Raw genomic sequence first — 26,023 nt, forward strand, 5'->3', positions numbered from 1 at the left:
GAGCCACCGCGCCCGGCCCCTAGCTGTTTTTATAATGAGTTGTTTGGCATGAGGTCCTATCACTAGGGCCTTTCGTGAACTGGGCTCCAGGAACACAAAAAGGTCAACTTGTTTTTGTGATTGTCTATTCTTTTTCAATAACTAATATATAGGAATAGATTGAAATAGAGATTTCTTCATAATAGTGCTGGCTGAAGACCTCAAGGGACTCACAACCTGTTCTGGGACTTGGTGACCACTGTTTGTGTCCATGTTCAATTGAGTTCAAATTTAATATTTAACTTTTCCTCCACAAATATATGTCAGAATATCTTTGTTTTAAAATAAAATATTGTATGTATATGTCACATTTTAAAAATCTGATATTGATCTCTAAAGGGACATTTGTGTTTCCAGGAATTGTCTTTTGTAAATAATAATGAATGAATATGCATGTGTAAACATGTATTTAAAGCCCTGCCTTGAATATTTTTGGGATTATGTTATGTTATATTATGTTATGTTATTTTTTTGAGACAGAGTATCCCTCTGTTGCCCAGGCTGGAGTGCAGTGGTGCAATCTCGGCTCACTGCAAGCTCTGCCTCCCAGGTTCACGCCATTCTCCTTCCTCAGCCTCCCGAGTAGCTGGGACTACAGGCACCCGCCACCATGCCCGGCTAATTTTGTTGTATTTTTAGTAAAGAGGGGATTTCACTGTGTTAGCCAGGATGGTCTTGATCTCCTGAACTTGTGATCTGCCCACCTTGGCCTCCCAGAGTGCTGGGATTATAGGCATAAGACACCGTGCCCAGCTTTTTTGGGATATTTTAAATACATGTGTAAACCTTTGATGTTATATTCAAAAACTGATTGCCAAGGCTAGTTGCATATAGCCTTCATCATAAATGTTTATATTAGATTTCACATATGTGTAAGATCATGTGGTGTTTGTCTCAGTGTATCTGTTTTATTTCACTTAACGTAATGGCCTCCAGATTCATCTGTGTTGTGGCAAATACCAAAATTGAATTCTCTTTTGTAGATGAATAGTATTTTATTGTGTATATATACTACATTTTCTTTATTCATCCAAGTTTTGGACACTTGGATTGATTCCATATATCTTGGCCATTGTAAATAGTGCTGTAGTAAACACGAGAGTGTAGATTTCTCTTTGACATACTGGTTTTGTTTTCTGTAGCTACAATGAAAATAGAACTTACATATGTTCCAGCAATCCCATTTAATTAAAAAATTAAAAATAGAACGTGATCCAGCAATTTGAATTATTTTGTGTGTGTGTGTGTGTGTGTGTGTGTATCTGGTCATCCACAGTTTATTGTGTAGGCGAGGAGTCAAAGAAACAGTGTTAAAATACCATTTGTTGATGGTTTAAATATATGTTATCCTGTGATACTTATTTTTTTCTATAATGGCTCTACTAACTTATAATTTTTCCAACTGTATGTGTTTCCTTTTCTATTCATTCTCACCAACTTTTTTTTTGTCTTTCTAATTACAGTCATTCTAATTGAAGTGAAGTGGTATCTTGTTTTGATTTGCATTTCTCTGACAATTAGTGATGTTGAGCATCTTTGCATGTACTTTTTGGCTATTTGTATTTCTTTTGAAAAACGTCTCTTAAAGTCTCTTGCCTATGTTCAAATTGTGTTATTTTTGTTAAGTTTGTTATATATTCTGTAAATTTATCTTTTGTCATATGTCTATTTCGCAAATATTTTCTTTCATTCTGTAGGTTATCTCTTCACTCTGTTGTTGTCTTTGCTGTGCAAAGCATTTTTACTTTGTTGTAATCCCATTTGCATATTTTTGCTTCTTTTGCCTGTGCTTTTGAGATTCCTTGCTCTGTAATATGTGGCAAAGCATTCCTGTATGTTTACTTCAAATAGCTTTATTTGGGTTTCCCATTGAAATCTTTATTTGTGATTGAGTTTTTTTATATCATGAAAGGTAGGAGCCTAGTTTTATTTTTTTTATTATCTTGCAGATAATTTTCCTAGCACCATTTATTGAAAACACTGTCTTTTTCCAAATGTGTGTTATTGACATTTTTGTTTGAAAATCACTTGTTTCTAGGTTCAGGAATTTATTACTGGGCTCACTGGATAGTTTGATCTGTTTGTTTTTATGCCAGTATCGTGCTATTTTGCTTATTATAGCTTTGTAGTATATTTTGGAGTCAGGTAGTGTGATGCTTCCAGCTGTTTTTTTTTTTTTTTTGGCTCAGGATTACTTTTGCTATTTGGGGGGTCTTTGATGGTTCCGTATAAAGTTTAAGTTTGTTTTCTCCATTTCTGTGAAAAAAGTCATTGGTATTTTGATAGAGATTGCATTGATTTGATAGAGATTGAACTTTCATAATTTTTAATTTTATGAGCAATACTTTCAATTTTTCTTGACTTTTTTCAGTTTTTAATGATTTATAAATTTCAGTGTAGAGTGTTCACCTTTTAAATTACATTTGTTATTAGACAGCTTTATTTTTTATTGTGAATGCAGAAGCATTTGGCAAAACTGAACATGTCTTTGTGATTTAAGAAACTCAAATTAGGTATAGATCGTATACCTATACACAATAAAGACTATATATGACAGACTAATGGCCGAAATTATACTGAACAGGAAAGAGTAGAAAACCTGTTGTCTGAGACCTGGAACATGAGAAGGATGTTTTTATTTAATGTTGTTATTGTGTATGAAAGCACTCAGCTGTGTACACTGTCTACTTTAAGAGTCTCTGTGTTTATCTGTCTGCATACTCTTTCCCTATTGTTTGTAAGTTGTATACTTGTTTTATTTGTGCATACCATGGTGATTTTACCCTGCCTAGGTGAGTAGTCATTGAAATTCTCCTAATTTTACCCTCTATTTGTTTGTAAATCTTTATTTTTGTGTGTGTGTGAGAAACACTTTTGTGATTTGAAGATAATTTCCAAAAGTGGCATACCTCTCTTAGATATTATTTTTAATTGTTTTCAAAAATGCATAAACTTTACAATCATATATTTGTTAAATATTCGGCTTAGTCATATTAACATTGTTATGCATTCTATCTTTAGAATATGTTTATCTTGCAAAGCTAACACTCAATACACGTTAAACAACTACCTACTTTTTCTATTTTCTGGCCCTTTACAAACACAATTCTGTTGTTTTAAAGTCAAACTGCTTTAGATATCTGATGTAAGTTGATTTATACAGTTTCTCTTTGTGACTTATTTTATATTAATGTCATCAAGATTTATCTTTACTTGTTTGATTTTTGCTTTTTATAAACAGTAATATTTCATAATTTTAATATTTCCAATTTATCAGTTTGGTGAGAGAAATCTGTGTTGCATTTATTTGCTTTCAGTAACAATGCTGCAATAATTATGAATGTCTAAATTATTCTTGTGACTGTGTGTGTTTATATTTTTGCTAGATTTTATTTTATTGATCTAGCTGTTCAGCTTTATACCCATCCCAAATTGTTTTAATTCTTTAGCTTTTTATGTGTTTTGAAATCAGGAACTGTGAAGCCTCTGAGATTGCTTCTGTTTTTGACAACTGTTGGGTACTTCACTGTTTCTTAATTTCGTATAATATGGGGGTTGCTGTTTCTATTACTACAGTAATTTAATTACAAATTTGACAGGGATTGCATTTAATCTGTAGATTACATTGAGCAGTCTAGACATCTTTATTATTTCAATCTTTAGTTTGTGTTGTTTAATTTCTGTAAGTATGTACATTTTTTTGGGGGGGGGGGGGGATACAGAGTCTTGCTCTGTCGCCCAGGCTGGAGTGCAGTGGCGCACTCTCAGCTTACTACAAGCTCCGCCTCCTGGGTTCACGCCATCCTCCTCCCTCAGCCTGTCCAGTAGCTGGGACTACAGTTGCCTGCCACCACGCCTGGCTAATTTTTTGTAGTTTTAGTGTAGACAGGGTTTATAGTTTTCTTTATTAATTTCTACTCTCATTCCAGTTTGGTCATTAAAAGTAATCTGTAAAATTTCAATTTTAAAAACTTCTGTTAAGACTTTTTTTGTGTCCTAATATGTCGTTTATCCTGGAGAATATTGTATGAGCTATTGAGGAAGGTGTGTATTCTCTTGTTGTTGAGCAATGTTCTCTACAATTCTGTTAGGCATAATTGTTTAATACTGCTTTCAAGTCTCCTGTTGTGAATATTTTATCTTGTTTCATTATTCTTTACAGAAATTGAGGTATTTAAATATCCTAGTATAATTATATTGCTTTTTTTGTCTTGCTTTAGTTCTGTCAGTATTGGCTTTGTACATTTGGAACTCAATGTGGGACACACATAAACACACAGACACATTAACATATGTATACACACATTTGTCATGAGTTCCCAGTAAAGGAACTTTATTATTGTTTAATGTCCTTCTTTCTTACGAACTTTTAGTTAAAGTATATTTTATGAAATAGGACAGTTTTGACTTAAGATGTACTTTGTGTTGTATAATTTGGACCTCTTATTTGGTTATTTGCATGAAATGTCTTCTTTCATTTTACCCTTTTCAGTCTTTTTTAATCATTACATCTCAAGTGACTCCTGTAGAAAAGCAAGCTGGATCATGTTAAGTTTTGCAATCAATCCCTTTATTTGGTGAATGTATTTTGAATGGAAACCTTTACTTCGTAAGTTTTATTGTTTTGCTGGATTATTTCATTTTTGCCCCTTATTTTCTTTTTCTGTCATCTTATTTTTTGGTGTATCTATAGAGATACCTTTTTCTGGTATCTTGGGAAGTACATAAAATTTCTTAAAATAATATATTTTTATTTTGTCTTATTTTTTTGAGACAGAGCCTTCTTCAGTGGCCCAGGCTGGAGTGCAGTGGCGCAATCTGGGCTCACTGCAAGCTCTGCTTTCCGGGTTCTCGCCATTCTCCTGCCTCAGCATCTCGAGTAGCTGGGACTACAGGCGCCCGCCACCATGCCCGGCTAAAGCTTTTTGTATTTTTAGTAGAGAGGGGGTTTCACCATGTTAGCCAGGATGGTCTCGATCTCCTGACCTCGTGATCCACCCTCCTTGGCCTCCCAGAGTGCTGGGATTACAGAATTGAGCCACCGTGCCCGGCAAAATAATATATTTAAAACTGGTAAAAACCTGAGTTGCATTTGAAAATTCTTCCTTGGCTGGGCGCTCACACGTGTAATCCCAGCACTTTGAGAGGCCGAGGCAGGCAGTTCACGAAAAGAGATCGAGACCATCCTGGTCAACATGTTGAAACCCCATCTTCACCAGAAATACAAAAATTAGCTGCCTGTGGTGCCCCGCGCCTGTAGTCCCAGCTACTTGGGAGGCTAAGGCAGGAGAATTGCTTGAACCTAGGAGGTGGAAGTTGCAGTGAGCCAAGATTGCACGGCTGCACTCCAGCCTGGCAACAGAGTGAGGCTCTGTCTCAAAAAAAAAAAAAAAAAGGGCTGGGCGCGGTCGCTCATGCCTGTAATCCCAGCACTTTGGGAGGCCGAGGCAGGCACATCATGAGGTTAGGAGTTTGAGACCAGCCTGGCCAGCATGGTGAAACCCCGTCTCTATTAAAAATACAAAAAATTAGAAGGGCATGGTGGTATGTACCTGTAGTCCTAGGAGGGTGAGGCAGGAGAATCACCTGAACTGGGCAGACAGAGATTGCCGTGAGCCAAGATCATGCCACTGCACTCCGGTCTGGGTGACAGAGTGAGACAGGAAGAAAAGAAAACTTCCTCATTACATCTGTCCTCAAGTTCGTTACTGATGTCAGTAATCATTTTTTATGTTGTATATTATTACTGGATAATGATCAACACTTTATGATCATTTTTATGCTTTTAACTTTAAAATTTTAGAGAATAATTAAAATGTTTTCTGCACTATTATGATAGTAGTACAGGATTTTGTGTATGTGCATATCTTTTTCAGAAAGTTACGTATTTTCATATGATTATGTTTGGTTTTCTTGCATTATGTTATTTTCACTGGAAGACGCTTCAGTATTTTTTTGGTAAGACAGGTGTTGTGCTAATATACTTTTTCAGCGTTTGCTTATCTTGAAAGGTCTTTACTTTTTCTTCAGTTTTGGGACAGTTTTGCTGGTTATATTATTCCCATGTATAATTTTTTTTTTTTTTCTCCAGCACCTTAGTTATATTGCAATTCCTTCTGGTGTGAAATACTTTTGTTGACAGATTCACTGGTAATCTTATAAGACCACACTTATAAATGACACATCACTTTTATTTTGCAGTTCCTGAGACGCCCTTCTTGTGTTTGATTTTTGAAACTTTGCTTATATATGCGCCTTGCCATAAATCTGTGTGTGTGTATCCTAGTTGAAGTTTGTTGAGCTGCTTCATTTATTGCATCCTTTTTTTAACGTTTGAAAATTTCTGAGTCATTTCGTATTTGTCACCTCCATGATTTTTTTTTGTTTTTAATGTTTTCACTAATGTTCTAATTTTTCTGATTACATTTAGTTGTATGTGTTTTCAGTTAACTGATTCAGCATTATTCAGATTACATTTTAAAAATTTGTACATCTTTGTTTTTTATGGTTCTCTGAAAAATTTAAAATTATTTTGTATACATTGTAATATTTGCTTGTTATTCGAGCATTAACAAAAAGCTGTTTGTCACAACGTTTATTATGTTCGTTTGTCATGACGTAGTCTGAAGCCAATTATCTTTGATAGAGATTATGGGAACTTGTCATACATGTTGGAAGCATGTCTCTTGTCTGGAATTTCGTGTTTATTTTTTAGTTAAAAGGGTTTCTTCATGTTTCCTCTTAAAAGTCTCTAATTGGCCAGGCGTGGTGGCTCACGCCTGTAATCCCAGCACTTTGGGAGGCTAAGGCAGGCAGATCATGAGGTCAGGAGATCGAGACCAGCCTGGCTAACACAGTGAAACCCCATCTCTACTAAAAACACAAAAATTAGCCAGGCGTGGTGGCAGGCGCCTGTAGTCCCAGCTACTGGGGAGGCTGAGGCAGGAGAATGGCATGAACCCAGGAGGTGGGGCTTGCAGTGAGCCAAGATCACACCAGTGCACTCCAGCCTGGGTGAGAGAGTGAGACTCCATTTCAAAAAAAAAAAAAAAGTCTCTAATCACTTGCTCTACCTGTTGCCTGTATTTAGCACTTCAGTCTGCTCTTGAAATATTTGTAATTTGTCTTCACATACCCAAGTTGTTCTTCCAAAGTATCACCATTTCTTTCAGCACTGTTTTACGGGAGGCAGAAATCAGTTTTTGTAAAGACCCCAAAAGGCAGAAGTAAGGATATGTGTGTCAGTATTTTTTTTTCGCTTTTAAGGAAAAAGACAGTTGAGAGTTTTCTCCTAATGGCATAGTGCTATATTGGGGAGGAGGAGGAACTGTTGGTAGGTGAATGTAGCCAACATTCTTTCCTGTTCTATGTGGCTCTTGGCATTGTGCTTACCTGAGGCATTGCATACAATTAACACATTTATAGATTTCACACAAAGGCATTTTGATCACTATATGTTTGTTACATGTATATGTCTGTGAAGAAGTTATGACTTGTGGTATTTTTGTTATGCCATCTTACTAGCGTACTTTGTATAATTTTATAAGATTTGTAAAGTATATTCATATGAATCTAGTAACTGGGATAATTTGTTATTTTTTATTTCTTTCAGCTGTGTGTTCTTATTTCACCCAAGACTTTTTGCCAGTGCAGGGGATAGAAGATTCATTCCACAAATGTATACTGAGAAGATATGAAAAATGTGGGCATGAGAATTTACAATTAAGGAATGGCTGTAAAAGTATGAATGTGTGTAAAGTGCAGAAAGGAGGTTATAATGGAATTAATCAATGCTTGCCAAATACCCAGAGCAAAATATTTCAATGTAATGCAGGTGTCAAAGTTTTTAGTAAATTTGCAAATTCAAACAAAGACAAGACAAGACATACTGGAGAGAAACACTTCAAATGTAACCAATACGGCAAGTCATTTCAGAAGTTCTCAGACATAACTCAACATAAAGGAATTCATGCTGGAGAGAAACCCTACACATGTGAAGAATGTGGCAAAGACTTTGGATGGTCCATAGCTCTGAATCAACACAAGAAAATTCATACTGGAGAGAAACCTTACAAATGTGAAGAGTGTGGCAAAGCCTTTGGACGGTCCACAGCCCTGAATCAACACAAGAAAATTCATACTGGAGAGAAACCTTACAAATGTGAAGAGAGTGGCAAAGCCTTTAGTACCTCAAGAAACCTTGCTGCACATAAGAGAATTTACACTGGAGAGAAACCCTACACATGTGAAGATCCTGGCAGAGCCTTTGGATGGTCCACAAACCTGAATGAATATAAGAAAATTCATACTGGAGATAAACCGTACAAATACAAAGAATGTGGGGAAGTGTTTAAACAGTCCTCACACCTGAATACACATGAGAAAATTCATACTAGAAAGAAACCCGTCAAATGTAAGGAATGTGGCAAAGTCATTACCTCATCCTCAAGCTTTGCTCAACATAAGAGGATACATACAGGTGAGAAACCCTTCAAATGTTTAGAATGTGGTAAAGCCTTTAATAGTTCCACAATCCTTACTAAACATAGGAGAATTCATACTGGAGAGAAACCCTACACATGTGAAGAATGCGGCAAAGCCTTTAGACAGTCTGCAATCCTTTATGTACATAGGAGAATTCATACTGGAGAGAAACCCTACACATGTGAAGAATGTGGCAAAACCTTTAGACAGTCTGCAAACCTTTCTGCACATAGGAGAATTCATACTGGAGAGAAACCTTACAAATGTGAAGAGTGTGGCAAAGCCTTTGGACAGTACACAGACCTGAATCGACATAAGAACATTCATACTCGAGAGAAACCTTACAAATGTGAAGAGTGTGGCAAAGCCTTTGGACAGTACACAGACCTGAATCGACATAAGAACATTCATACTCGAGAGAAACCTTACAAATGTGAAGAGTGTGGCCAACACTTTGCATGGCGCACAGCCCTGAATCGACACAAGAAAATTCATACTGGAGAGAAACCTTACAAATGTGAAGAAAGTGGCAAAGCCTATGCCCCACCAACAGACCTGAATCAACACAAGAAAATTCTTACTGGAGAGAAACCTTACAAATGTGAAGAGTGTGGCAAAGCCTTTGGTCGGTCCACAGCCCTGAATCAACACAAGAAAATTCATGCTGGAGAGAAACCTTACAAATGTGAAGAGAGTGGCAAAGCCTTTAGTAGGTCAAGAAACCTTGCTGCACATAAGAGAATTTACACCAGAGAGAAACCCTACACATGTGAAGGTCGTGGCAGAGCCTTCGGATGGTCCACAAACCTGAATGAATATAAGAAAATTCATACTGGAGATAAACCGTACAAATATAAAGAATGTGGGGAAGTGTTTAAACAGTCCTCACACCTGAATACACATGAGAAAATTCATACTAGAAAGAAACCCGTCAAATGTAAGGAATGTGGCAAAGTTATTACCTCATCCTCAAGCTTTGCTCAACATAAGAGGATACATACAGGTGAGAAACCCTTTAAATGTTTAGAATGTGGTAAAGCCTTTAATCGTTCCGCAGTCCTTACTAAACATAGGAGAATTCATACTGGAGAGAAACCCTACACATGTGAAGAATGTGGCAAAGCCTTTAGACAGTCTGCAATCCTTTATGTACATAGGAGAATTCATACTGGAGAGAAACCCTATACATGTGAAGAATGCGGCAAAGCCTTTAGACAGTCTGCAAACCTTTCTGCACATAGGAGAATTCATACTGGAGAGAAACCTTACAAATGTGAAGAGTGTGGCAAAGCCTTTGGACAGTACACAGACCTGAATCGACATAAGAACATTCATACTCGAGAGAAACCTTACAAATGTGAAGAGTGTGGCCAACACTTTGCATGGCGCACAGCCCTGAATCAACACAAGAAAATTCATACTGGAGAGAAACCTTACAAATATGAAGAAAGTGGCAAAGCCTTTAGTAGGTCAAGAAACCTTGCTGCACATAAGAGAATTTACACCGGAGAGAAACCCTACACATGTGAAGATCCTGGCAGAGCCTTCGGATGGTCCACAAACCTGAATGAATATAAGAAAATTCATACTGGAGATAAACCCTACAAATGTAAAGAATGTGGGAAAGTGTTTAAACAGTCCTCACACCTGAATAGACATGAGAAAATTCATACTGGAAAGAAACCCTTCAAATGTAAGGAATATGTCAAAGTCATTACCTCATCCTCAAGCTTTGCTCAACATAAGAGGATACATACAGGTGAGAAACCCTTCAAATGTTTAGAATGTGGTAAAGCCTTTAATCGTTCCACAATCCTTACTAAACATAGGAGAATTCATACTGGAGAGAAACCCTACACATGTGAAGAATGTGGCAAAGCCTTTAGACAGTCTGCAATCCTTTATGTACATAGGAGAGTTCATACTGGAGAGAAACCCTACACATGTGAAGAATGTGGCAAAGCCTTTAGTCAGTCTGCAAACCTTTCTGCACATAGGAGAATTCATACTGGAGAGAAACCTTACAAATGTGAAGTGTGTGGCAAAGCCTTTGGACGCTACACAGACCTGAATCGACATAAGAACATTCATACTCGAGAGAAACCTTACAAATGTGAAGAGTGTGGCAAACACTTTGCATGGCGCACAGACCTGAATCGACACAAGAAAATTCATACTGGAGAGAAACCTTACAAATGTGAAGAGAGTGGCAAAGCCTTTAGTAGGTTAAGAAACCTTGCTGCATATAAGAGAATTTACACCAGAGAGAAACCCTACACATGTGAAGATCCTGGCAGAGCCTTCGGATGGTCCACAAACCTGAATGAATATAAGAAAATTCATACTGGAGATAAACTCTACAAATGTAAAGAATGTGGGAAAGTGTTTAAACAGTCCTCACACCTGAATAGACATGAGAAAATTCATACTGGAAAGAAACCCTTCAAATGTAAGGAATATGTCAAAGTCATTACCTCATCCTCAAGCTTTGCTCAACATAAGAGGATTCATACAGGTGAGAAACCCTTCAAATGTTTAGAATGTGGTAAAGCCTTTAATCGTTCCACAATCCTTACTAAACATAGGAGAATTCATACTGGAGAGAAACCCTACACATGTGAAGAATGTGGCAAAGCCTTTAGGCAGTCCGCAATCCTTTATGTACATAGGAGAATTCATACTGGAGAGAAACCCTACACATGTGAAGAATGTGGCAAAGCCTTTAGTCAGTCTGCAAACCTTTCTGCACATAGGAGAATTCATACTGGAGAGAAACCTTACAAATGTGAAGAGTGTGGCAAAGCCTTTGGACGCTACACAGACCTGAATCGACACAAGAAAATTCATACTGGAGAGAAAACTTACAAATGTGAAGAGAGTGGCAAAGCCTTTAGTAGCTCAAGAAACCTTGCTGCACGTAAGAGAATTTACACTGGAGAGAAACCCTACACATGTGAAAATCGTGGCAGAGCCTTCAGATGGTCCACAAACCTGAATGAATATAAGAAAATTCATACTGGAGATAAACCCTACAAATGTAAAGAACGGGGGGAAGTGTTTAAACAGTCCTCACACCTGAATAGACAAGAGAAAATTCACACTGGAAAGAAACCCTACAAATGTAAGGAATGTGACAAAGTCATTACCTCATCCTCAAGCTTTGCTAAACATAAGAGGATACATACAGGTGAGAAACCCTTTAAATGTTTAGAATGTGGTAAAGCCTTTAATAGTTCCACAGTCCTTACTAAACATAGGAGAATTCATACTGGAGAGAAACCCTACACATGTGAAGAATGTGGCAAAGCCTTTAGACAGTCTGCAATCCTTTATGTACATAGGAGAATTCATACTGGAGAGAAACCCTACACATGTGAAGAATGTGGCAAAACCTTTAGACAGTCTGCAAACCTATATGCACATAGGAGAATTCATACTGGAGAGAAACCTTACAAATGTGAAGAGTGTGGCAAAGCCTTTGGACGCTACACAGACCTGAATCGACATAAGAACATTCATACTCGAGAGAAACCTTATAAATGTGAAGAGTGTGGCAAACACCTTGCATGGCACACAGACCTCAATCAACACAACAAAACTTATACTGGGGAGAAACCTTCCAAATGTGAAGAGTGTGGCAAAGCCTATGCCCTATCAACAGACCTGAATCAACACAAGAAAATTCTTATTGGAGAGAAACATTACAAATGTGAAGAATGTGGCAAAGCCTTTGGACGGTCCACAGCCCTGAATCAACACAAGAAAATTCATACTGGAGAGAAACCTTACAAATATGAAGAAGGTGACAAAGCCTTTAGTAGGTCAAGAAACCTTGCTGCACATAAGAGAATTTACACCAGAGAGAAACCCTACACATGTGAAGATCGTGGCAGAGCCTTCAGATGGTCCACAAACGTGAATGAATATAAAAAAATTCATACTGGAGATAAACCCTACAAATGTAAAGAACGGGGGGAAGTGTTTAAACAGTCCTCACACCTGAATAGACAAGAGAAAATTCACACTGGGAAGAAACCCTACAAGTGTGAGGAATGTGGCAAAGTCATTACCTCATCCTCAAGCTTTGCTAAACATAAGAGGATACATACAGGTGAGAAACCCTTCAAATGTTTAGAATGTGGTAAAGCCTTTAATAGTTCCACAGTCCTTACTAAACATAGGAGAATTCATACTGGAGAGAAACCCTACACATGTGAAGAATGTGGCAAAGCCTTTAGACAGTCTGCAATCCTTTATGTACATAGGAGAATTCATACTGGAGAGAAACCCTACACATGTGAAGAATGTGGCAAAACCTTTAGACAGTCTGCAAATCTTTATGCACATAAGAAAATTCATACTGGAGATAAAACTATACAAGTGTAAAGGATATGGCAAAGCCTTTAAGCTGTACTCCAGCTTTCTTAAACATCAGAGAACTCATACCAGGGGAATGTCTTATGAAGGTCGCAGTCTTTAAATACTCCTCTATCCTTTCTAATTTTAAGATAATTCATGATGGAGAGAAACTCTACAAATATGAAAAATGTGAGAAAGTTTTTAACCACACCTCAATCTGTTGTAAACAGTAAGTAATTATATTGATGAGAAGCCAAATTAACATTTAAAATGTGACAAAGACTTCAAATTCTTGTCACTTCCTAGTGTAATTCCTACTGAAGAACACATCTAGATACACAAAAAATGTGGCAGAACTTTTAACCAATGCTTAATATCTTTGCAGATGATAGTATTTATATGTGAGGATACTTGTACAAATATAAAAATATACAAAAGCTATTAATGTCTACTCTAAATTTATAGTTAATAAAAGTATTATGTAATTTCTGTTGAAAGACCTTTTATAAAATACAGGCTATTAAAGTTAAGAAGAGTAGTCTTTTTTTTTTTTTTTTTTTTTGAGACGGAGTCTCGCTGTGTCGCCCAGGCTGGGGTGCAGTGGCGCAATCTCGGCTCACTGCAAGCTCCGCCTCCTGGGTTCACGCCATTCTCCTGCCTCAGCCTCCGAGTAGCTGGGACTACAGGCGCCCGCCACCATGCCCGGCTAGTTTTTTGTATTTTTAGTAGAGATGGGGTTTCACCATGTTAGCCAGGGATGGTCTTGATCTCCTGACCTCGTGATCCACCCACCTCGGCCTCCCAAAGTGCTGAGATTACAGGCGTGAGCCACCGCGCCCGGCCAAGAAGAGTAGTCTTAAGACAGAGAATACAAAGATAAAGAGGGCTCTAGTGCCTGTACTTGTATCCCAGAACTTACTGTATACATTTTGTACTAGAGGAAAACTCTGAAGCAGTTGCTCAAACTTTGTTCAACATCAGAGAATTTATAATGGAGAGAAATCCTACGACTGTAGTAAATGTGGAAAAACATCTGTTCAGAAGCTGCAGCTTAAGAAACACCAGAGGCCGGGCACAGTGGCTTACACCTATATTCCCAATACTTTGGGAGCCAAGGAGGGTGGATCACTTGAAGTCGAGAGTTCAAGGACAGCCTGACCAACATGGAGAAACCCTGTCTCTACTAAAAATACAGAAATTAGCAGGGCGTGGTGGTCCATGGCTGTAATCCCAGCTACTTGGGAGGCTGAGACAGGATAATCGCTTGAACCCAGGAGGTGGAGGTTGTGTGAGCCAAGATCATGCCATTCCACTCCAGCCTGGGTAAGAAGAGTGAAACTCTCAAAAAAAAAAAAAAAAAAAAAAAAAAAAAAAAAAAAACCCAGAGAGTTTCTAATGGAACGTAATTTGTAGATGCACCAAATGTGAAGAAATATTTAGGCTAAAATTAAGACTGTACATCAGAGGATTTACAGTAAAAAAACTAAGGAACTAATACTTCAGACTTTAAAATAAATCAGAGTATTAAGTATAACAGAAGTTGAACCTGTTAGAAAATTTCTTTGCATATAAGTTAAAAGTAGGTTTTTGAAGAGATTATATTCAAAGTATATTTTTTCACTTAAAAGTATAAATTTTTTGAAAAGCAAATAATTGAACTCTGAAATTATGCTATTTCAAATTTCATTTATGTGAAAGCATGTGATGAACTGTCGCTGCACTGGAGATTGGGAAATTCCTTTGCATCAGGTGGGCATTATTCATGAACTTACATGAAAGAGAAGAAAAATGAAAGAAGCGTGAGGAAAATCTTAGCAGAGAGGCTTTTAGTTGTTGACTTATTGAGTGATGCATGAAGTAGGTGTTCAGAGTAATACTTTGCATTATAGTGAGAGAAAATCTGAATTTTAGTAGTAAATTGTTTTACCAAATGTACATTTATGTTATAAATGTAATAAAATGCAGTAAATTTTGAAGATCATGTGTGAACTTAATTTTTTAAACAAAATTGTTATTGTGTTAAAATTTTTGTGCGTTGAATGAAGCGTTTTATTATGCCACCAACTTTCACCTATCCCACCTTACTCAAGGGTGTACCTTAAAGATGGTAACAATGTACTATCTGGTAATATAGTTGAATGACATCTCTAGTCTCTTTTTCCAGTGGCTTTCAGCAGCAAATAAATTGAAGAATATTGTTTCCATGTTACATTTTTATTCTTACTGAAGTTTAAAAGTTTTTGTGGGTACATAGTAGATGTATATATTCATGGTATATATGGGTTATTTTGATACAGGCATACAATATGTCATAATCACATCAGAGTAAATGAGTTATTCATCACCTCAAGCATTTGTCCTTCGTATTACACACAATCCAATTACACCGTTTAATTATTTTTAAATGTAAGTTATTTTTTACTAAGGGTCATTTTATGATTGTAATAAATCATACATTCCTGAGTCTTGAATGGTTTTCAGAAATGTTTCATATTTATCTTTGAACATGTGGCATGTCCTGCAAACACAGCCTTTTAATTTTAATTTGCATGGAGTTAAATATATAAATGTTGTGCTCTAAAGATAAACCTTGGGTGTAAGGAAATTATGGAGCAAGCAATTGTGTTTGCATGAGAGTTTGTACCTATTTTCCAAAGAAAATAGCAATATTGGAACAAAGAAGGTTCTGTTAATACTGTGGATAGGTAATTTACTAGAAATCTACAAACCTAAAACATTTTGAAATCACACTTATGTTTTCTTTTTATTTAATTACTGCACAATCTAATGGATCATTGTTGAGAATTGCCCCATGCCAACCAATTCTGTGTTTATGTGGTCCTCATGCTAGAGCTATAATTTTGTTTCTCATTTTTTTGTTTTCACTTCATAAAGTATTTGAGCTTGTCAGAAATTAATCGTTTTTATAAAATTTAGTGCACAAAAATTTTTAGATGAAATTTCACAATGTATTAAGTAATCTTTAATTAGAACATTTCATTAATTGGATAACCTTATATAAGCTGTTTTCTTTAGTTATTCCTTTCACTTTTTATAATTGATATTTTTAAGTTTATTGGGCCAATTTGTTCAGACAAGTAGTGGGAAAACAAGTATTGGGGATGTTTTGATAAATAATTGTAGTGAACAATCACAAAGTGCTGGGTGTGTAATAGATGCTCCATAACTGGCCACAAATATTGCTGGAGTTAGTTCGTAGCTCCAAGTAAAAGATTGAAAATATCTATGGTGAAGAAATGGCACTAATTGTGCATGTGGAGAGGACATCTGTTCCTAGGCTGCAAAACTGACTCATTCTGAATTTAAAGAGGATTTCTGTTTTTATTTTCTAATTATCTTTAGTTCTGTGATGTCTTCAAGTGTTTATCCCCAGCTGTGGATGCCTCAGAGGTCTTCATGTGTTTATCCCCAACTCTGTATGCCTCCTCAGAGGTCTTCTTTTCCTTTGTGTTATGAGTAGTTTCCTCACTGTTCTCTTCATGCCATGTAATTTCACATAGACTTTCAAGGTTCAGATGAGAAGTTTATAATTTTTAATGTAAATTATTGTTTTTAACTGGGTTGAGATTATTTATAACTTATCAATGTAACATTCAGATCACTTAATTGAGATCAGAGTAATTCAGTGTCCACAGGTAAGAGGATTAAGTCAGCATTGTTTCTCTGTATTGGTAAAGGAAAAATTGTATGAGATTCTAACAAAATGTGTGTTAAACATAAGTTAGAATAGGTTTATAAGTGGGTTGCATATTGTAAGCACCATATGAAGAAACTCATCAGAATTTTGAAATCTCAAAATATATCTTAGAAATTATTTTTTGTGTGTTTTTTTGTTTTTTTTATTGGAGACAGAATCTTGCTCTGTCACCTAGACTAACGTGCAGTGGCACGATCTAAGCTCACTGCAACCTCTGCCTCACGGGTTCACGACATTCACCTGCCTAAGCCTCCCAAGTAGCCAGGACTACAGGCACCCACCACCCCGCCCGGCTAATTTTTTGTATTTTTAGTAGAGACAGGGTTTCACTGTATTAACCAGGATGGTCTCAATCTCCCGACCTCATGGTCTGCCCACCTCAACCTCCCAAAGTGCTGGGATTACAGGCGTGAGCCACCGTACCCGGCCCTCTTAAAATTTTTAAGAGACTTAATGCTATGAAGAATTTTACATATAATTTTCTATGACATAGCAAAACTTTTTTATGCTGAACCTTCTGAGTGTAAGAAAGTGTTGGAAAAATAGAATGATCTGTGTAGATTCAAGATTCAAAATCTGCAATGATCTGTTTTGTTGAGATTCATGTTATCACCTTGAATTTGTTATGATTTTTTTTGTTTTAGTGGATGCAGTTCATGGGGTATAGTTTTCATTTTTAGTCACTTTATCCAAGTCCTTTGTTACCTTCTCTGGAAAATCAGATTATGGCAGCTATTGAATTCAAATGTTCATTAATCACATTAATGTAATTCAGCATATAAATAATAAATACTAACCATAACCCTGTATAGGTGTTAATTTTCACAGGAAACTCAATGCATAGGTATTATTATTATCCTTATTTTACAGAGGAAGGAACAGAGACGCAGAGAAAAATGACTTGCTCACAACAGAAGAGCCAGTAGTAAAACAGGCAACTTTGACTTCAGAGATAACACTCAACTACTACAGTAAACACTCTCTTCAAACAGAAAATACACATTATCTTCAACACCCATTCTTAATAAAAAATTAACAAACATTGGGCCGGGCGTGGTGGCTTACGCCTGTAATCTCAGCACTTTGGGAGGCAAAGGCGGGGGGATCACGAGGTCAGGATATCAAGACCATCCTGGCTAACACATGAAACTCTGTCTCTACTAAAAACACAAAAAAATCATCTGGGTGCCTGTAGTCCCAGCTACTCGGGACGCTGAGGCAGAAGAATGTCGTGAACCCCGAAGGCAGTAAGCTGAGATTGCACCACGCACTCTAGCCTGGGCGACAGAGCAAGACTCTGTCTCCAAAAAAAAAAAAAAAAGATACATGTCTATGTATGCGTAAATGTGCACATTATAATACAGAAAAGAAAAATACTTCAATTTAAACCATATAAACTCTAGAAATTGCTCTTTGATACTGGTATGTACTTGGGAACAGCTTTCAACTGTGCTTTCCCACCCCTCCAGCAATTAATACAGCTTTTTTCTTTTACCTAAACCTGTAGCCAGCAAATGCTGTATTGTTATTACATACTATTTACGGCTGGGCGTGATGGCTCACATCTGTAATCCCAGCACTTTGGGAGGCCAACACGAGTGGATCACGAGGTCAGATTGGGACCATCCTGGCTAATGTGGTGAAACTCCATCTCTACTAAAATACAAAAAAAAAATTAACCAGGCATGACAGCGTGCGCCTATAGTCCCCGCTGCTGCGGACGCTGAGGCAGGAGAATCACTTGAACTGGGAGGCAGGGGTTGCAGTGAGCTGATAATGCGCCACTGCACTCCAGACTGGGCAACGGAGCAAGAATCCATCTCAAAAAAAACTTTTTTTTAAAATTTACTAGAAACATAATACACTGATTTTCTTACCTTTTAAAATACAGTTGTATTGAGTCACATAATTATTTCACTCTGTATTAGTTTCCTTTGTGCCTGTTTTTCAGTTTTGCCTAAACGCTACCAATTATCTTACAGTTGCTCCCCAAATAGTTTGTTTATAAAACTTTTAATTATCTCTGGGAACCTCAGCTCAGCAGTCAAAACTCAGAGCCCTAGAACTAAGAAAGGACCAAAAAGTTACTATTAATATAGACTTCAAATATGCCTTTTAGTACTCCATGCATATGCAGCCATCTGGAAAGAGGATCTTTGATAGCAAAGGATACCCCTATTAAATCAGCAGGAAGTAGCCAGAAAGAGTCGTTCTCCAAAGCCCCCTAACCGCGGTTAGGGTGACTCCTCCACAGGGGTAAATGTTGTAGGAGTTATTAAGAAACTTTTTATTACTTTTTTTTTTGAGATGGAGTCTCAGGCTAGAGTGCAGTGGCGTGGTCTCAGCTCACTGCAAGCCTCCCGGGTTCAAGCTCTTCTCCTGCCTCAGCCTCCCTAGTAGCTGGGACTACAGGTGCGCACCACCACAGCCAGCTAATTTTTGTATTTTTTTTAGTAGAGACAGGGTTTCACCATGTTAGCCAGGATGGTCCCTAGGGCTTTTGCCACTGCTTGGGTAGTTTGTAAAATAAAATATGGATCATTGTTACTTTGTGAAGACCATGGAAATCCAAAGAGATAATTTCTTTCAGAATGATCTTGGCAAGTACCTGAATCTTTTCTAGTATGAGAGGTTTCAACCCAGGCAAGTAAGGGGGTCCCCCAAAATCAGAAGGTATTTGTAGCCTATGTAGGTTTCTTGTTGCTGAACTGGCTGAATTAAGGGGAGTGGCTTAGGCCTGGAGGATTATTATAGACACAGATGGACAGTTTACAGACTTCTCAGAGAGTTTTGGTTTTGTTTGTTTATAGCTGATAGAGATGGTCTCTCCCAAAGAGACAAGAATTATGGAGTGCTCTTTTTTGCTTTCTGCTGCAGGACCTGGAGAAAATTTAAAAACCTCTCTCAATTTACACAATCTTTCAGGTTGTAGGGTATACTCACATTTGATACCCCATTTCTTTTTCTCTTGAGCATATTGCGGGGGAGCAGGTTGTTAGGCAAATTTGTGATAAGGGCCATAAGGAGTTCCCCAGGAAGGGTGGTGCCCCCAGCTGCTTGGCCAACCTGCCTGTTTCTCTAGGTAATCTCATCTTGGCATTTCTGGTAGCCCCAGCAATGATCCACCTGCCTCAGCCTCCCAAAGTGCTGGGATTACAGGCTGGGATAATGAGCCACCACGCCCGGCCATGCTCCACAGTCTTAAGAGTGTCCACAGCTGAATATTGTAATACACAATTATAATGTAAGATGATTATAATGTAAAATCCTTGTCTGAGAGCTCAGATAAAAAGTGCTCTGCTCTTTCCTGTTTAGGATGATATCAGTCATGGATTTGTCATACATGGCCTTTATTGTGTTGAGGTACATACCATCTATAACTAATTTGTTGAGTTTCTTAAACCACAGAGGCATGTTGAATTTTGCCAAATACTCCTGCATACACAATAAAAAGAAAGGTGTCTAGATCTAGCAGCGAACTTAATTAAAAACATAAACACTCTCTACGCTGAGAATTATATAACATTGATAAAAAACTGAAAAAGACATGAAAAATTGATATTTTTTGCTCATGAACTGAAATAATATAAAAGTGGCTATACTACCGAAGGTGATCTACAGGTTCAATGCAATCTCTATCAAAATGCGAATGACTCTTTTCCTAGAAATGGAAAAAACAAGCTTAAAATTTATAGGAAACCACCAAAAGACCCATGAACGGCACAAGTAATCCTGAGCAAAAAGAACAAAGCTAGGAACATCACACTTCCTGGCTCCAAAACATACTATAAAGCTATAATGAGCAAAACAGGATGATACTGACATAAAAACAGATAAACACGTCAAAGTATCCAGTTGAGCCCGGTAATAAATTCATGAACTTGGAGCCAAGTGATTTTCAACAAAGATGTCCAGAACACACAGCTGGAAAAAGACAGTCTTTTCAATAAATGGTGCTAGAAAAATTGATTATCTACATGATAATTTAAAAAATGAACCTAGACCCCTACTTTTTACAACATAAAAAACTCAATCACAAGTAAATATTTAAATAGGAAACCCAAATCTCTAAAGCTATTTGAAGTAAACATAGTGGAATACTTTACCACGTATTGCAGAACGAAGAATTTTTAAGACCTCAAAAGACACTCAAAAATACGCAAATGGGATTACAACAAACTAAGAATGTTTTGGACAGCAAAGAAAACAGACTGGAGATAATCTACAAAATGAAAGAAAATATTTGCAAAATATAGATATGACAAGATAAACTTACAGAATATATAACAAACTTAACAAACATATAATACATAACTTGAAAATAGGCAGGAGACCTTAAGATACATTTTTTTTTCTTTTTTTTTTGAGACAGGGTCTCACTCTCACCCAGGCTGGAGTTCAGTGGCCCGATTTCAGTTCACTGCAACCTCCGCCTCCCGGGCTTATGCAATTCTTCCACCTCATCCTCCTGAGTAGCTGGGATTATGGGTGTGTGCCACCACACCCGGCTAATTTTTGTACTTTTAGTAGAGATGGGGTTTCACCATGTTGGCTAAACTTCTGACCTCAGGTGATCCACCCGCCTTGGCCTCCCAAACCACTGCACCCAGCTAAGATACATTTTTCAAAAAAGAAATACAAATGGCCAAAAAGAATATGCAAAGATGCTCAGGATCACTATCAGAGATATGCAAATCAAAGCCACAACAAGATGTGACTTCACTGCAGTTAAAATAATTGTAATTAGAAAGACAAAAAAATTATGAGAAGGTATAGAAAAGTTAACATATTCAGTTGGTAAGACTAAGTTAGTACAGCCATTACAGAAAAAAAAAAGTATCACAAGGTGACATATTTAAACAACATTGTAATTTAAGATGGCTCTTTTGATTCTAAGACAACAAACATTTATGACCATGCAAGAAAAAATAGAAATTGCTGGATCATATGTTACAGAAAGAAACAAGATACACTGAGACAAATACCACATGATCTTATACATATGTGGAATCTAATAAAAACAGATGGTGAAGACTTCATGCAACTGGTCTTAGCAATCACTTTTTGGATATAACATCAAAGGCTCGGGAAATAAAAATACGGACATGTAGTACTACATCACTGTATCCAAACTATTCCAAGAACATTTAAAGCAGGACTTTAGGCCAGGCGCAGTGGCTCACGCCTGTAATCCCAGCACTTTGGGAAGCCGAGGTGGGCGGATCATGATGTCAGGAGATTGAGACCATCCTGGCTAACACTGTGAAACCCCGTCTCTACTAAAAATACAAAAGGAAAAAAGAAAAAAACAAAAAAAAGCTGGGTGTGGTGGTAGGCGCCTGTAGTCCCAGGTACCGGGAGGCTAAGGCAGGAGAATGGCATGAACCCAGGAGGCAAAGGTTGCAGTGAGCCGAGATCGTGCCACTGCACTCCAGCCTGAGTAACAGAGCAAGACTCCATCTTAAAAAAAAAAAAAGAGGACTTTAAATAGATATTTACACATGCATGTTCTTCATTATTATTTACAAAAGATGATTCCTGGAAAGAATACAAATGTTCCTTTAGAGATCAGTATCAAATTTTTAAAATGTGACATATACATATAATAGAATATTATTTCATTTTAAAACAAATGAAAACAAGAATATTATGTTACATATAATAGTCAAAAAGAAACAGACATTATATAATTACACCGATAAGAATATGGAAACCAGTCAAAATTATAGAAACAGTAAGTAAAATGGTATTCTTCAGGAGCTGAAGAAAAAGGAAAAAAGGGCAGTTTATTGTTTATAAGGTACTTTTCTAAGATAAAATTAGAGATCCATTGCAAAATAAAGTAAAAGTACTTAATACCACTAGACTGTACACTTGAAAATATTTAAGATGGCAATTACACGTTTTTCATCAACTAAATATGTACATCTATCTAAAAAGGTTACATTCTTTAAAAATCACCTTCAAATAAGAAGTGTTTCTCTCACAGAGCAACATAATCAAACATAAATAGATGGTAATTTTATACTGTTTCTCTGACTACTCACCTATACAAGAAAACAATGAACACTCACTCAAAATTTATGAACACCTAGGGCAATATTTATATAGGCAAATACCACATAGATAACTTTCTTGCCAAGATAAATGTCTGATTTATATATATATATATATTAATTTGCTCCAATTGAAACCCCATGACGTTTATGTGAATTAAATACCACATGGTCATAAAAGGTACAGGTTAAAATTACCAGACAAATATGAAGACTAGGCCAGGTACAGTGGCTGATACCTGTAATCCCAGCACTTTGAGAGGCCAAGGCAGGTGGATCACATGAGGTTGGGACTTCGAGACCAGACTGACGAATATGGAGAAACCCCAGCTCTACTAAAAATTCAAAAAATTAGCCGGGCATGGTGGCGCATGCCTGTAATCCCAGCTACTCGGGAGGCTGAAGTAGCAGAATTGCCTTCCTATGAGGCAGAGGTTGTGGTGAGCCAAAATCGTGCCATTGCTCTCCAGCCTGGGCAACAAGAGCAAAACTCTGTCTCAAAATAAAAAAAAATAAAAATAACATTTGAAGATTAAAAACCACTAAAATGGAGTTGAAAACTAGAATAAAAAATTCTGACCTACAAAATATTGAATCTAATATAGATGTATCAAAGACAATCTTATAAATAACTACAGTTTTCAACTGTGTGTACATACAAAGAGCTGGCATTTTGAATCTTTGGCATTCAAAGTACAGCAGTAAAAGAAAACTCAATAAAATGCTCTGATGAGAATGAGGCATTTCAATACATTTATTCTACAATTGGAAAATTTGAGCATTTTATTTCAGACATTTTGAATTCAAAATAAAAAATATTTGACATAGAACATATCAGAAAGTAAAATATACAAGGGGAATGACACAGCAAGATGGCAGAATAGGAGGTTCTCTACCCACATCTTCTACAGTTATAAAAAAATGTGGCGAGAAAATGGCTTCACTGGGGGCTGAGAGTGCCCACAGAGTTGTTCCCACTGCTTCCTCTACCCCTATATTTCGCTTGGCTTTCTATTCATCTTTGCTCCAGGATCAAATATTGAAGACTTCGTGCATTCACTGAAGCGTCAGAATATAGTTTTGGAAATGGATGACTTCAGAAACAGAAATGGCTCAGATGATCACTCCTACAATGGAGGCATCATAGTGTCTGATAACCAGAAGGATTAGATTTTCAGTTGCATGTAATACCAAGAAATTGAATTGTTTTCCTATTCTTATGGGAATTGTTACCAAAGCCCTTATTGAAATTTTTAACTTCACGGAGCTTATTCAAATGAAGAGCACCTCATTTTCTCGTGATGACATAGTGCTGGAACTTGGTTTTATAGATGGGTCTATATTTTTGTTGTTGATCACAAACTGCATTTCTCCTTATATCAGCATAAGCAGTATCAGTGATTATAAAAAAAAGTTGAATCCCAGTTATGGATTTCAGCCTCTGGCCTTCAGGATACTGGTGTGGACAGGCTCTGGTGGACATTCCATTATACTCCTTGATTCTCCTTTCAATACATTTAATTTACTACTTCGTATTTCTGGGATTCCAGCTTCCATGGGAACTCATGTTTGTTTTGGCGGTATAATTCGTTGTGCGGCTTCTCTTATATTCCTCACGTATGTGCTTTCATTCATCTTTCACAAGTGGTGAAAAAATAATGGCTTTTGGTCTTTTGGCTTTTTTATTATCTTAATATGTGTATTCACAATTCCAGTATCAACTAAGTATGAAAAACCCAACTTAATTTTGTGCATGATTTTCATACCTTCCTTCACTTTGCTGGGATATGTCATGTTATTGATCCAGCTCAACTTTATGTATATGAGAAACTTGGACAGTCTGGACAATAGAATAAATGAAGTCAATAAAACCATTCTTTTAACAACCTTAATACCATACCTTCAGAGTGTTATTTTCCTTTTTGACATAAGGTGTCTGGACATGAAGTATGAAATTGAAATAATGAATAAAGACCCAGTTTTCAGAGTCTCTCCACGATGTAGAGAAACTCATCCCTATCCAGAAGAGCCTGAAGAAGAAGATGTTCAAGCTGAAAGAGTCCAAGCAGCAAATGCACTCACTACTCCAAACTTGGAGGAGGAGCCAGTCATAACTGCAAGCTGTTTACACAAGGAATATTATGAGGCAAAGAAAAGTTGCTTTTCAACAAGAAAGAAGAAAATAGCCATCAGAAATGTTTCCTTTTGTGTTAAAAAGGTGAAGTTTTGGGATTAGTAGGACACAGTGGATCTGGTAAAAGTACTTCCATTAAAATGACAACTGGGTTCACAAAGCCAACTGCAGAAGCGGTGGTGTTACAAGGCAACAGAGCATCAGTAAAGCAACAGCGTGACAACAGCCTCAAGTTCTTGGGGTACTGCCCTCAGGGAGAACTCACTGTGGCCCAAGCTTACAATGAAAGAGCACCTGGAGTTGTATGCAGCTGTGAAAGGACTGGGCAAAGAATATGCTGCTCTTAGTATTTCATGATTGGTGGAAGCTCTTAAGCTCCAGGAGCAACTTAAGGCTCCCGTGAAAACTCTATCAGAGAGATAAAAGAGAAAGCTATGCCTTGTGCTGAGCATCCTGGGGAACCCATCAGTGGTGCTTCTAGATGAGCTGTTCACCAGGATGTACCCCGAGGGGCAGCAGCAAATGTGGCAGATACTTCAGGCTACCATTAAAAACAAGGAGAGGGGCGCCCTCTTGACCACCCATTACATGTCAGAGGCTAAGGCTGTGTGTGGCCATAATGGTGTCAGGAACGCTAGGTTGTATTGGTTCCATTCAACATCTGAAAAACAAGTTTGGTAAAGATTTTTACTAGAAATAAAAAAATGAAAGAACCTACTCAGGTGGAAGCTCTCCACACAGAGATTTTGAAGCTTTTCCCACAGGCTGCTCAGCAGGAAAGACGTTCCTCTTTAATGGCGTATAAGTTACCTGTGGAGGATGTCCACCCTCTGTCTCAGGCCTTTTTCAAAGTAGAGGCAGTGAAACAGACCTTCAATGTGGAGGAATACAGCCTCTCTCAGGGCACCTTGGAGCAGGTATTCTTAGAACTCCGTACAGAGCAGGCGCTGGGAAATGTTGATGATAGAAGTACAGCAGTTTGATGGAAACTTCTCCCACAGGAAGCCTCTTAAAACGAAGAACCTCCTAACATTCAATTTTAAGTCCTACTACATTGTTTCCATAATTCTACAAGAATGTTTCCTTTTACTTCAGTTAACAACAACAACAAAAAAAATTCAGTAGTTTAAACATTCAATAATGATTAAAGTTTTCATTTTTAAAAATTTTAGGATGAAGGAAACAAGGAAATACAGGGAAAAGTAGTAGACAAAATTAACAAAATCAGACATG

The 26,023-nt window shown here is 37.3% G+C and overlaps 1 protein-coding gene and 1 pseudogene across 10 annotated transcripts in view; both read left to right on the top strand.

Annotated features, from left to right (window-relative positions):
• ZNF721 (zinc finger protein 721) overlaps positions 1-14,907 on the top strand; it is a 40,414-nt gene extending 25,507 nt beyond the window's left edge. The window contains exons 3-4 of one of the 9 annotated variants that reach the window (XM_050791454.1): positions 7,652-10,748; positions 11,421-14,907. In XM_050791454.1, the coding sequence (XP_050647411.1) occupies positions 7,652-10,748; positions 11,421-12,909 (4,586 nt within the window). In that variant the 3' untranslated portion in view covers positions 12,910-14,907. Of the gene's footprint in view, positions 1-7,651 lie in introns of all 9 variants that reach the window. The other 8 variants (XM_050791458.1, XM_050791456.1, XM_050791461.1 and 5 more) reach the window with 8 other exon arrangements.
• Positions 14,908-21,698: 6,791 nt separating this feature from the next.
• Positions 21,699-25,803, top strand: LOC126955026 (ATP-binding cassette sub-family A member 10-like; annotated as a pseudogene). Its single transcript, XR_007725789.1, has one exon. The product of XR_007725789.1 is annotated as an ATP-binding cassette sub-family A member 10-like (transcript).
• Positions 25,804-26,023: the final 220 nt, after the last annotated feature.

Source organism: Macaca thibetana, chromosome 5 (assembly GCF_024542745.1).
Source record: "Macaca thibetana thibetana isolate TM-01 chromosome 5, ASM2454274v1, whole genome shotgun sequence".
Lineage (NCBI taxonomy): Eukaryota > Metazoa > Chordata > Mammalia > Primates > Cercopithecidae > Macaca > Macaca thibetana.